The following is a 13,501-nucleotide window of genomic DNA, read 5'->3' as shown; positions in this document are numbered from 1 at the left end:
TCTTAATTCTCATGACATCTGTTTTTAAAGACTTAAAGCTTGCATTTATATGAATATACAGTTTTATTCCTCTAGCCCAGTGGTTACCAACCTTCCTGGAGCTCTGCCTCCTAGCAATGAGTTCCAGAGTTTGAACATGCTAATCCAGCCAAGTTAATTAGCCGGAGCAGGTTGGGTGTATGGAACTCAATGTCCAGAACGAGGGTTTGTGACCACTACTTTAGCCTAACACTCGTTAGACTGAAGAGCTAACTATAACAGCTATGATCAGAAATATGTAACATGAAATATGAAATGCCCTCTTTAAATTCTATAAAGAGGGCATGGAGGAAACATTTATTGCTATGTTAGGTAAGTCAGATTATAATTTCGGGTATAGCCCAGTGGTTCTCTGAACAATGTCATAATATTATGTAACGCAAGATACTCCATTAAAGAAACATCTATGAACAAGCTCATCTTACCACACACAAGAGTAATGGACTTCATTTTTATCTGCATGACAACAAGAATATACAGGTACATTCGTACATTAATACAAAAAAAACAAGACTACGCAGAAGCTGGAGATGAAGGAGACGCAGAGGCTGAAAACGAAAGAGAGGGTGAAGGAGATGCAGAAATGTTCAGCTGTTCTAACTTTTCTGTTAAGGATGCCTCTGTGTTTTCTGTGGACTCTGTAAGGGGCTCCAGAAAGAGCCCTCCGGCAACCTTTTTGCCAGTCAGGGGGTCAACCACTGCCCCGACTTTGAACACTATCTCAGCCAGTTCATGCTTGACATGTTTAGATCTCCTCTCTGGTAAAGCCTTCAACAACACGATGTCCCCAACAGTGCACTGCTGCAAGGCATCATGTGCAAAGTATGTCTTCCTTTTGTTGTAGTACTAAGGAAAGTAAGAAAAAGATCGAGAACATATTATAGCTCGGTGATGCATTTCAACTATATTACTATGCAAGCATTAATACAAAGCTTCCTGAATCTAAAGCATGCATAGGAATGTCTTATTTTAGAAGCACTGTAAATATATTAAGTATAGTAAATAAACAAACCCAATTATCCAGGTATTATTCTACAGTCTACAGCAGGCCTGACCAAAGTGTGGCCCACAGTTCAAAGCTGCCCTGTGAAGATATTTGATTTAGCCCTCCAGAAAGCTACACCAACCCAACAAGTTCTTATTTTCTTTTTAAAAATTTGAATTTTAAATATTTCAATAACAAAATATAGTATAATTACATAAATTAACAAAAACTCTTATTTGCATATTGTTTTGCCTTTTAGGCCCTCCTGCCTACCACAAACATTGAACTTTGGTCCCTCAAGCCAAATAGTTTTGCCACTCCAATGTAGATAATTTAGCTAGTAATTGAGTAATTCTGAAAACACCACAAAATGGTTCAAATCCACATTTAAATACTGTTTGCTAATACAAGACCCCATCTTGGTAGTAGATTCACCTGGAGCAAGTTTCCCAACATCACTGTAGCTTAATAATCACCTTATACAGAATGCATATCGATCTGAATTTTTACTCCATTATTTCAGGTAAGATGAACTTACGATATCTGCTTCTGGGACAGATAATTTGGGCGTGTTTTCAGGTGCAACTGCAACACACTTCCCCAGTACATTCTCACTTTGCAAATCTTATACATACCTTAAGTAGATATGGATCCAGGACAAGTCTAGTGACTCGAACTTTCGCCGTCTTCCTCATCTTGGTTCCAATCACACGACCAATAACCCATTTTGCATGGACCGATGCTTGTTTCAAAGACATGTTTAAGACTTCCAATGCCCTGAAATTCATAGATTCATGCATAAATATAACAGGTTTACACCAAATGTAGGTAATAACTAGATATATGTCCTTGGTTATGTGTATTACAGTAAAAATGTGATGTATTTGTACTTTGTTGAGTATTTTCTATTTATAGTCAAGTATACTTTCCTAATTAATTAGCTTTTAAGCCAGTTCCACTTTAGTCAGTCGTTCACATTCAGTTACTGATCTTCTTTTTGCAGTTAATGTCTTTCTTCGTTCTGTTCTTTTCAGCACATGGTCTGCTTTACTGATCACACCTCTCATCCCAAGGCATTTTAGACCAGTCTCTGACAGTCGTCTACGGTGACAGATGTTGGCTGTGTGCATTAATACGTTGACTGCAGTCAGAGGGAACTCAGTATTTAGGTAGGTAGGGTGAGACACTCTGTCTGCTTCAAGCTGGTTTTTCTTATCTACTCTTACTCTGCATCCGTCAATATTAGCCAGTAATCATCTATTTGTGCTGGTTTACAGGTGTAAAGATGCAGCGAGTGTTTGCATGTGGTTTACACACAGAGAAATGTGCGCATAAGATCGAGTCCTCTGCCCGACTCCTCTGCTCGGACTCGGAGTGACTAACCCGAGAAATCTGACAGAGCTCGGTCAACAGCGCGGCCTCGGCGCTGCTCTGGACCAGCGAACAAACTCCGCTGGTACAGAAGTATATGGGCTCGTAAACGCTTAAAACCGGACAGGCCTACCTCGCTGTTCACTGTAAAGTCGGTAAGATCTGCAAAAGGACATGAACGAAAACATCCAGCATGGAGGCTGCGAATGTCAAGACGAGATGCGCGTGTTGATGACGTTGTGTACGGCGCGCCGAGTAGCGCAAACTAAACCGCCTTTCAAAAGCGCAAAAACGTGTTATTGTTCATCACACAGCGGAAAGTAGTTTGTGTGTTTATGAGTTTATTGTGGAAGCGCTTTAATTCGTCTTCTGGACATTCACAGAGATAAATGGTCAGATGTATACAGACTTTTAACGGCTAGGTTTTATGTTCTGAAGTGTAAATTCACAGGAAAAAAGTCAGTGACCGTTGGAAACCTGTAACGGTTAAAGCACCCACTTCAGTATTTGTGTGTAGTTTTGTGTTCCCCTAGCAAATTTATATATATATATATATATATATATATATATATATATATATATATATATATATATATATATACACACACACACTGTTCTAGGAATATTTTATATGTATCTGGTGTTCTGTACTATGATTTACTTTCAATTAAAAAAAAAAAAAACAATGATGAACTGCCAATGAGGAGTTTGTTACGAATTTATTGTTATTTTGTGCAAATTTCTATATACGTAACTGAGAATTTTCAAAAAGAACCATTAAATTTTAGGTCATCAAAAAGGACCTTGAAATGTATATGTACTCTTTAAATATTCTAAAAAGAAACCTCTTTAGCAATTAATACTCTTGTTGTAATACTCTTGTAATACTCTAATTGAGATGTACCATTATACACAATACAGAATAAAAATATAGTGAAATGCAATTCAACCTCAAAAAAGACATAAGCTCAGAGCAATACACAATTACGCAAAAAAATACATCACAGATTCACATACAGATGAATGTACATCAGTGAATTCTCTCTCCAAGACATTAGGAGCTGCCACAGCCAATGGAATAAATTCATTTTGTAACCATTTTCTCAAGCAGAATCAGGAATGCTGAAAGATTATCGCCTATGATTTTTTACTAGCCTGGTTCGTGACCCACAACAGTTTATTACCTTATAAGTCTCCATACATGATGCAATTTTAAATATCAGAATAATCCCAATTAATGACTTAGACCAGGTCAAAGTAGGTCAAAGTATGTTTACTGGTCTTGAAACTCTAACTTTCTGAAAACAGCCAATGCTGTCTTAACAGCACATATAGCTTGTTAGCTTTCTGCCTCTGATTCAATATGTACATGTACACATACTAAGTGATTTGAAGTTGACAAATAAATTTAAAATGTTACTTTAAAAGATTTAAAGATACTTATTTACACAATTTAATGAATCTAATTTCACTGATTATCTACTTTCTGAATTTTCTGTGATGGTAATCAAATTTCATTATGAAATTTGAAATTATTATTATATGATTATTATAGAACAATAAAAACAATAAACAGATAGAACTACAAATAGAACATACAAAGAATAAATCCAACACAAGCATATAACAGGAGTATGTGTTACATATACTACCTTTTAAAAGTTTAGAGGAGTGCAATAAACTGGACACCATATAAATTGATGATTTTTTCATAGTTTGAAGGATTTTTTGGGGAAAAAAGTATGGCATGATTAAAAATAGTAAATTTGATCAGATAATGAATTCTATTTACTATAATATGCCAGCAGTTACCAGTCATGTCAGTGAAGGGCCAGTGTAGCTACAGGTTTCCTTTCCAATCAAGCAGAAGCTTCCTGATTCCACCAGTTTGGAAACAGCTGATTTTGTGAGGTGTTTTCCTTCTTGGTGGGAATGAAACTCTGCAGCCATGCTGACCCTATGTGGATAAGATTGGTAAGACCTGCTTATTGCTACACAACTTTCTTAATCATTATGGAATCAACTACAATTCCGTTCTTCATTAAAAAATGCTTAATTTTGCAACATCCTACAAACTGGACGAATCTAGTGGTTCTACACTAGGCAAAAAGAGAAGAGGGGCCCCCTTGAGGGGCATTATAAATGAGTTGAGGCTCTGGGCTACCGCATGACGCACCCATCTACACTGCAAAAAAAAAAAAAAAAGACGATATCTGGGCAAATGAACTCACTGAGATTACTTTCAAGTAAGTAGTTTAATCCCACTCAGTTTTGAGAGGCGTAGTTAGTTACTTGAATGGATTAATTTTTGAGTAACTATTCCAATACCGGAGCTATGTCATCTAACATTACTGCTAGTGTAATGCTAGTACAGCGACAACATTTTTGCTTTCCTTCTAGGGGCACTGGAACCATGGGGGCCAATCGACATTTGGCCCACCACTTTTCAAAGTAATGGGGGTGATGGCCCACCATTTTCATGATGCTTACATTCTAAAGTAATTAAGCTACACGGAGCATTAAACAATAGACATAAACAGAGTGAGTCAAACTGAACAGCAGAACCAATCAAAATCTCCTTTTCAGCTGGGGGGCGGGACATTTGTCAAACAGCAAAATCTTTGTTAGTTTGTGTTCAGTGAGAGGACCTGGAGCTCACTGATCTGATAAAAATGTTATTATTGAGATACATGGACTAAGTGCAGTGGGTCACAGTCTGAATTTCAGTTTTAACATCTCTTACTGCATCCTGCCTTCCGCCCAATGACAGCTGGGATAGGCTCCAGCACCCCCTACGACCCAGAAGGAGAAGCGGCATAGAAGATGTGTGTTCATGTGTGTGTATTTCTTTCTGCTACTAAAATGAGATGGCTGTCACACTTAACTTATTTGATGTTTATCAAACCTTTTCTTTAGTTCAATTCGTTTTAACATGTGAACACTGCACCTGTTATCAGGTGTGCACCAAACAACTAAATGGACCGAAGACCCTTGCCTGAGTTCACTGCTGGTGGAAAATAACAATGGTCCACACCACACGAGAGAACTCAACACCAGAGGCTGCTTTCATAATGCACATCAGCGCTGTACTTACTGGATAAATTTGATTAACTGTTTTTATGATACCATTTTAACCTTATTTGTATTTGGTTACTAATGGTTCATAATACTTGAATCCACCCTTTTTATCAAAAAAGCACCGCAAAACAGTTTGACTATATGTCCAAAAGTAATGCTCACAGTAATGTTCTGGCATCCAGAAGAGTAGAGGCCTTTTGCGCATCAAAGTGGGAGTTAAGTCCAAATTTGTCTTCATGGCTCAAAGTGGGTAATCTAAATTAGCTAACTTAAGATTCAAAGCGAAAGACACTTGTTTCTGAATGTTGAATGAATTTAGTTAACCACAAATGTAGCTTAAGAGGCAATCATTCAAAAGAAAATTATTTAGATAACTGTTTGGTGTGAAGTGGTTAATTTGTAAAAGCTCTTCATGAATCCTGCCTAAAGTTAAACCATAGGACAAAGTTCTATATAAGCAAAGCACTTTCGTCTGTGCACGTTCCAATTCTCTCGTAGACTTTTTGGCTTGGAGTTCTAACTGGCGTAGACTCAAGAGGGATTTGGCCTTTGTTAAACAGAGAGATGTGTCTAAAATAAGGTAACAGGTCATACCATGCTCTAATGTGTGTTCAACGTGGCAAGAATAAGTAATCCCTGGATGGGAATTGGACAAACGCCAATGCAACACAATCTGGTATTAATCAGAAGAACACAGAAAACATAGCCTGTTGCTATGTGATTCCCATTTAAGGCAGTGCAGTGGGGATAGTTAGCAAAGGGTTAGATCTCCATCACTCTTTACTGGTTTTTGCATACTGGAATATATCACATATAACCAATAAACAGTGAACAAATTACATTTTAGACATATTTGAGCTGGGAGTTGAAACAGCACATTATTCAAAAGCCAGAGATCACCCTTTTGTTTATTCAATTCCCAGTCAAAATGGCAATTAAAGACAAGCTATTCATTTCTGGATATCAGAAAATAGTAGAAAACATATATCATGCAAAGATACACTAAACCTCCTTTAACACTAAGTATAATATCAGCTATTTTTTATGCACCTTACTGCCTCTTTCACGCTTCCATCCTTCAAATACTAAAACTGAGTTACAGCTGCGTCCTCCCAACAAGCACTGTTCCCAAGGGTGTCACTGACATTATATTCCCTTCAAAGAGACACTAACATTCACATAAGCTACTACCCAGAAACACCTTGGCTGCCCTGCGAATTTCTATTCTGGTGTTCATCTAAAACAGCTAAAGGATTTAAAGTAACTGTCTTTGACTTGCACAGGACTGTATATAACAAACTATACACTTCTATCGACTTTCCATGGTAGACTAAAACCTATTTTAGGACTACAGACATGGCTGTATTAGTAGAAATACACTTTTGTGTCTCAAGCACGTAAAGCATTTTCTAACACAGACACATAAAAAAAGTTTTACTACAGTTGACTAAACTAGCATTGAGCAGACTATTTATGGAAAAGCTGTAGAAGCTCTTGACAGCTCATGGCCAACAAAGACTTTATTGCATTTGTCTTGCTTGTTAATTCTCTTCAGGTAACAGCTTCAAAAATTCATAATCCCAAGAGTCTGTGAGTGTTAAATGAGACCAGACTGTTGTTCTTTTTGAAAGAGTGGAGTAATGGAGTAAGTCTGTGATAAGACTGGAGAGGTAAATATCACAGAAGCTTAACATATATGCTGGTGTGAAAAGAACAGATACAAATAGCTTAGCTTGTTTTACTAGAAGACCATGGCTGACCAATATTTTGTCCAATGTAATGGAAACCCAGTTGTAATAGGAATCAATGATTGCTGCAATTGCTGTCTTGTTTCTTGTGCGTTATGTTGTGGACACTGTTTGTTCAGGCTCAATTTCAGAACATGGCAAAAACAATGACTTGGTGGAGAGGGAATGTCATGGTCCCATGTTTGTTAGACCTCAAGAAGTGACCAGTGGTTTCATGTAAAGGCCACTTTACTTCTTAAAGCAGAATCTTTTGGAATCAGTTTAAAAATCACTTGAATGTATTTTGATTGCTTACCATTCTTCTTCTTTCGGCTGCTCCCTTTAGGGGTCGCCACAGCGGATCATCTGCCTCCATCTTGCCCTATCCATTGCCTCCTCTACTTTCACACCAACCATCTCCATGTCCACCTTCACTACATCCATAAACCTTCTCTGAGGTTTACCTCTTCTCCTTCTACCCGGCAGCTCCATCTCCAACATTCTTTGTCCAATATATCCACTTTTCCTCCTCAACACATGTCCAAACCATCTCAACCAGGCCTCTCTGGCTTTATCTCCACACTGCTCCACCTTCACCGTCCCTCTGATCTGCTCATTTCTAATCTTGTCCAGCCTTGTCACTCCCAACGAAAATCTCAGCATCTTCATCTCCGCCACCTCCAGCTCAGCCTCCTGTCTTTTAGACAGAGCCACAGTCTCCAAACCATACATCATAGCAGGACGCACTACTGTCTTGTAAACCTTCCCTTTCACTCTTGCTGCTATCCTCCTGTCACACATCAGCCCTGACATCCGTCTCCACCCACTCCATCCTGCCTGCACCCTCTTCTTCACCTCTTTTCTACAATGTCCATTGCTCTGGATGGTTGACCCAAGATATTTGAAGTCATCCACCTTTACGACCTCTACTCCTTGCATCTTCAGCTTTCCAGCTGCCTCCCTCTCATTCACACATATGTATTCCGTCTTGTCTCTACTGACCTTCATTCCTCTCCTCTCCAGTGCAAACCTCCACATCTCCAGATTCTCTTCCACCTGCTCTCTACTCTCACCACAGATTACAATGTCATCTGCAAACATCATGGTCCATGGAGCCTCCTGCCTGACCTCATCTGTCAACCTGTCCATCACCATTGCAAACAAGAAGGGGCTCAAAGCTGATCCCTGATGTAACCCTACCTTCAACTTGAAACCATTTTGATTGCTTATGTTTACATACTCAAAATAATGAATATTAAATATGATTAGAACAAAAACTGATTACTTCTATGTGCTTAGAGCCAGACTGACACCGATGCTACAGAGTCTGAGGTAGAATGGATGGTTCAGTCAAATGTTTTTGCAATTTTCCCCCTTACGCTGAATGTAGTCAATTATCCATGGCGTGTTTGGTGTCTGGAGTTTGCTTCTTTCATGTTGCACTGGGGTTACACTAATGTGAGCACGAAGCCTCATGAGCTACAAGGCTAGTAACAAGTAAGAAGCTTTTTAGCAACCAATTAGCATGGTGCAAACTCCACCGAACTACCATTCTCATCTCAAACCATGCTGAGTTGTTAAGTAACCCCACAAGACTTCTTTATGCGGTTTCTGACCCTACACGACATACTGTTATGAATTAACAAAATTAGGGCTTCAAGGCTGCTGCTTCTACTGTTTTAGCTGTGCAAGAAAGCAAACTTCAGACACCAAACATGTCTGGCTAAATGACTATATTTTCTTTGCAGTAAGGGGAAATTGGAGGTAGTAGTTGTAACAACCCCAGTTTGACCAATCAGAAATAAGCTACAGTGGTGATATAACTATCATACCATATAACTACACTGCTCAAAAAAATAAAGGGAACACTTAAACAACACAATATAACTCCAAGTAAATAAAACTTCTGTGAAATCAAACTGTCCACTTAGGAAGCAACACTGATTGACAATCAATTTCACATGCTGTTGTACAAATGGAATAGATAACAGGTGGAAATTATTGGCAATTAGCAAGACATACTCAGTAAAGGAGTGGTTCTGCAGGTGGGGACCACAGACCACTTCTCAGTACCTTTCTGCTTTCTGGCTGATGTTTTGCTCACTTTTGAATGCTGGTGGTGCTTTCACACTCGTGGTAGCATGAGACGGACTCTACAACCCACACAAGTGGCTCAGGTAGTGCAGCTCATCCAGGATGGCACATCAATGCAAGCTGTGGCAAGAAGGTTTGCTGTGTCTGTCAGCGTAGTGTCCAGAGGCTGGAGGCGCTACCAGGAGACAGGCCAGTACACCAGGAGATGTGGAGGAGGCCGTAGGAGGGCAACAACCCAGCAGCAGGACCGCTACCTCCGCCTTTGTGCAAGGAGGAACAGGAGGAGCACTGCCAGAGCCCTGCAAAATGACCTCCAGCAGGCCACAAATGTGCATGTGTCTGCACAAACGGTTAGAAACCGACTCCATGAGGATGGTATGAGGGCCCGACGTCCACAGATGGGGGTTGTGCTCACAGCCCAACACCGTGCAGGACACATTTGCCAGAGAACACCAGGATTGGCAAGTTCGCCACTGGTGCCCTGTTCTCTTCACAGATGAAAGCAGGTTCATACTGAGCACATGTGACAGACGTGACAGAGTCTGGAGACGCTGTGGAGAGCGATCTGCTGCCTGCAACATCCTTCAGCATTACCGGTTTGGCAGTGGGACAATAATAAAAGATCCTCAGACCCCTTGTGAGACCATATGCTGGTGTGGTTGGCCCTGGGTTCCTCCTAATGCAGGACAATGCTAGACCTCATGTGGCTGGAGTGTGTCAGCAGTTCCTGCAAGATGAAGGCATTGAAGCTATGGACTGGCCCGCCCGTTCCCCAGACCTGAATCCGATTGAGCACATCTGGGACACGTCTCGCTCCATCCACCAACGCCACATTGCACCACAGACTGTCCAGGAGTTGGCGGTTGCTTTAGTCCAGGTCTGGGAGGAGATCCCTCAGGAGACCATCTGCCACCTCATCAGGAGCATGCCCAAGTGTTGTAGGGAGGTCATACAGGCACGTGGAGGCCACACACAATACTGAGCCTCATTTTGACTTGTTTTAAGGACATCAAAGTTGGATCAGCCTGTAGTGTGTTTTTCCACTTTAATTTTGTGTGTGACTCCAAATCCAGGCCCCCATTGGTTAAAAATTTGATTTCCATTGATGATTTTTGTGTGATTTTGTTGTCAGCACATTCAACTTTGTACAGAACAAAGTATTCAATGAGAATATTTCATTCATTCAGATCTAGGATGTGTTATTTGAATGTTCCCTTTATTTTTTTGAGCAGTGTATATGCTAAACTGACAGAAAGACTTGAAACATGACATTTTCATGCACCAAAATCTGATTTTGATATGAGAAAGTGGATTATAGCTTGGAATATGAATTGAGGTTAAATGTTCTAACACAGGGGTCAGCAACATGTGGCATTTTTACTGCCCTGTTGCTGCTCCAAAGCAGAAATAGACTTTTAGGTCAAAATAATAATATATAATTATTTTATATAATGCCCTGCGATGGACTGGCAACCTTTCCAGGGTGTATCCTGCCTTCTGCCCAATGACCGCTGGGATAGGCTCCAGCACACCCCCGTGACCCTGAGGGAGAAGCGGCTTAGAAAACGTGTGTGTGTGTGTGTGTGTATTTTACATATTATATAAAATAAAAAGAATCATCTTTTGCAGTAAAACAAAACCCTTCTGACTGTTCTAACACAGGTTTAGTAAATGGTCTAAAAAGCTAGAGTTAATTTATATCTGCTAATTCACCCTTTAACTCTGAAGACTAACGCATGCACTGTGTGTCACCATAGCAACGCAGACAAGAATTTTGCCTAGCTAGCAGCTACCAAAGGCAAAGAGAAAGATTTAAGATGAACTTTGATCATTTGGAGATGAATGGACTGGTTTGCATTTATAAGCACTCAACTGGTTTCCTCTTTAATCGGCAGTGAGAAACTGTCAGCCCATAAAGTCATGAAGCTAAAGTCAGCTTCTCGTTCAAATTTTCCCGTTCCACCTTAAATGGTGCAACATTTACCTTAAGGAAAGGAAAAATCTGATCAAGAAGCTTGTTAATGAGAAGCTGACTTTACATTCATAAAAATGTAACATTGAGAGACATTTTACAAGAAACTATTCTACTTTTGAGGAAAAGTTTCCTGCCAGAGATGCGAGAAAAGCAGACACAGCTGAATTACGAAGACACAAAGCCTGCTTTTCATTTATATATATTTTTTGTCTATACTAGGACATTAGCTAGCACATATTAAGACATATTTTCAGCCAAGATGGTAAAACATTACTTCAATAAAATGGACATAAAATGTTGTGGCTCCCAAGGCATACTGATTTTTGTTGAAAGGACAAAATGGCTCTTCTTAATATTTGAGTTGCCAAGCCCTATTCTAACTGGTAAGAGTAACAGTTTCTCTTGTTTAATTTTATGTGTGAAATGTATGCTAATCTCAAACATTATGGGGCTGAGTGTAACAAGGTAACCCTTTGAATTTTGTCACACATTTGAGTAATCAAAAATTTGAAAGGTATAACACAAAACCACTGTGTTTTAGAGGACAGTGTTACCACCGTCTCAGGTCTCCCTTAAATTATTTTTGGCAAAACCAACACTTTAAGGATTTAAGGTGAAATGCTAGCTTTATGCCAGTTAGCACAGGATATTTGTAGTAAAGTCTCTCGCTAGACAAGCTTCCACTATAACTTGACATTAAAAGGATTTAACAAATGATCTGTTTATGTTTGGGCTGTGTTTACATAAGTCTCAACAGGTGACCTTTAAAGTGACGTCACTGTCTCCTCCAAACAACATGAAGTCAGTATGGAAACACAGGTCACCAGGCTGAGGAGAATAAATCATTTATTAATTACTTGAATAATATTTTGCTCACTTAGATCACCTCGTGGATCACAGCCTATAAAAGTTTCCTTCTATGTCACACTCGCAACAACAAGACACTGCTCTCTTTCAGGGTGGTGACACAAATGCATGTAGGTACTGGATCATATACTTACATCTGGAATGGGCCTGAACACACCAGCAACAACAGGCCTACATCATGTTGAACAAAAGGAATCTCATATTCTCTTTGTGCTGGATTACAAGCCTGCCAAGAATGAATATCTCACAGTCTTTATATGCTTGGAGGGAAATGGGGTGGGAGAAGTAATGTTGGAGAGAAATACACTGACAAATACATGCTAATACACACATACTGTATATTACTGGCCAAAAGGCAGTGAGGCATGGAAATACACTGCCTGTGTAAAATTTGGGAACACATGGCTCTTCAAAACATCTTCTTTGTTGGTTTGGAATAACTTACTATACTAAATAGAAGGCTGTTTAAATCTTGCCAATTTTCATTATAAAAATTGCAAGGAATAATAACTGACAAAGTTTTATCTTCTCAATAATGCGTCATATAGTGTACCCCCTTCTTTTGATCTTCGGCACTCAAACGTTTCAGCTGTTTAAACCAAAATAAACTGTCAAATCATTATTTCCATAAAACCTAATCTCAATACAACAGAAGACACTTCGATACACATGCAGATCAGTTTCACAAAACACACCCCGCCAGATTTTTGGCGACGTTGATCTTATAATGTCATAGTAAGAGGAAGCATTGTGCTGCTTGTATGATTTCAGGCATAGCTGCAGTTTTCCTTCATTTACATGTCCTGGTAGTGATTCAAAACACAACAAAATCTCACAAAATTTACACCTGAATCACTCTGCTGAAACCTTTTCCAGTAAGAAGCCGACATGGATTAAATTATATTGTACACAATGCTTGAAAATATGTTTTCACACATGTAAGCAATCAAATTATGCATGTACACCCACTCTGCTAATTAACTAATATACTGAAAGGGACACTTTGATCTGTTTGGACTGAACATCATGATAAATCTGTTTAAAGTGCTGTTTAATAAGTCACAGAGGATTTCAGATTGCCACGAACTTAGATGAAATGCAAATGCAGGTGTTACAGAGGAAGACATAATTTAAAGATTCCTTTCATTTTTGCAACTTGCACTATACTTAAAACGGACTCTTCCCTATTTTTTATTTTTAACCCTGTTTTTTACATTTACATATGTGAACATGACTTTTTAATAGTGAAAATGTATTTCTTACTAGTCAAAACATAATTTTTACTAGTCAAAGTATAATAGTGGAATTTTAACTTTCCTATGTGGAAATTTAACTCCTGAGAACAAGAATTAAATATTTACTAGC

The 13,501-nt window shown here is 39.1% G+C and overlaps 1 protein-coding gene across 1 annotated transcript; it reads right to left on the bottom strand.

Annotated features, from left to right (window-relative positions):
* Nucleotides 1-460: 460 nt before the first annotated feature.
* mrps17 (mitochondrial ribosomal protein S17) lies at nucleotides 461-2,655 on the bottom strand. Its single transcript, XM_017704350.2, has 3 exons — nucleotides 2,529-2,655; nucleotides 1,660-1,801; nucleotides 461-885 (listed from the first exon to the last, which is right to left on the bottom strand). The coding sequence occupies exons 2-3, from the start codon at nucleotides 1,780-1,782 to the stop codon at nucleotides 553-555; spliced, it is 456 nt and encodes a 151-aa protein (XP_017559839.1). The 5' UTR covers nucleotides 1,783-1,801; nucleotides 2,529-2,655; the 3' UTR covers nucleotides 461-552.
* Between the last annotated feature and the right edge of the window lie 10,846 nt (nucleotides 2,656-13,501).

The sequence above is a fragment of the Pygocentrus nattereri genome, chromosome 16, assembly GCF_015220715.1.
Source record: "Pygocentrus nattereri isolate fPygNat1 chromosome 16, fPygNat1.pri, whole genome shotgun sequence".
NCBI lineage: Eukaryota > Metazoa > Chordata > Actinopteri > Characiformes > Serrasalmidae > Pygocentrus > Pygocentrus nattereri.
Note: the sequence above shows the minus strand (reverse complement) of the source record. Positions and strands in the feature narration are given on the sequence as shown.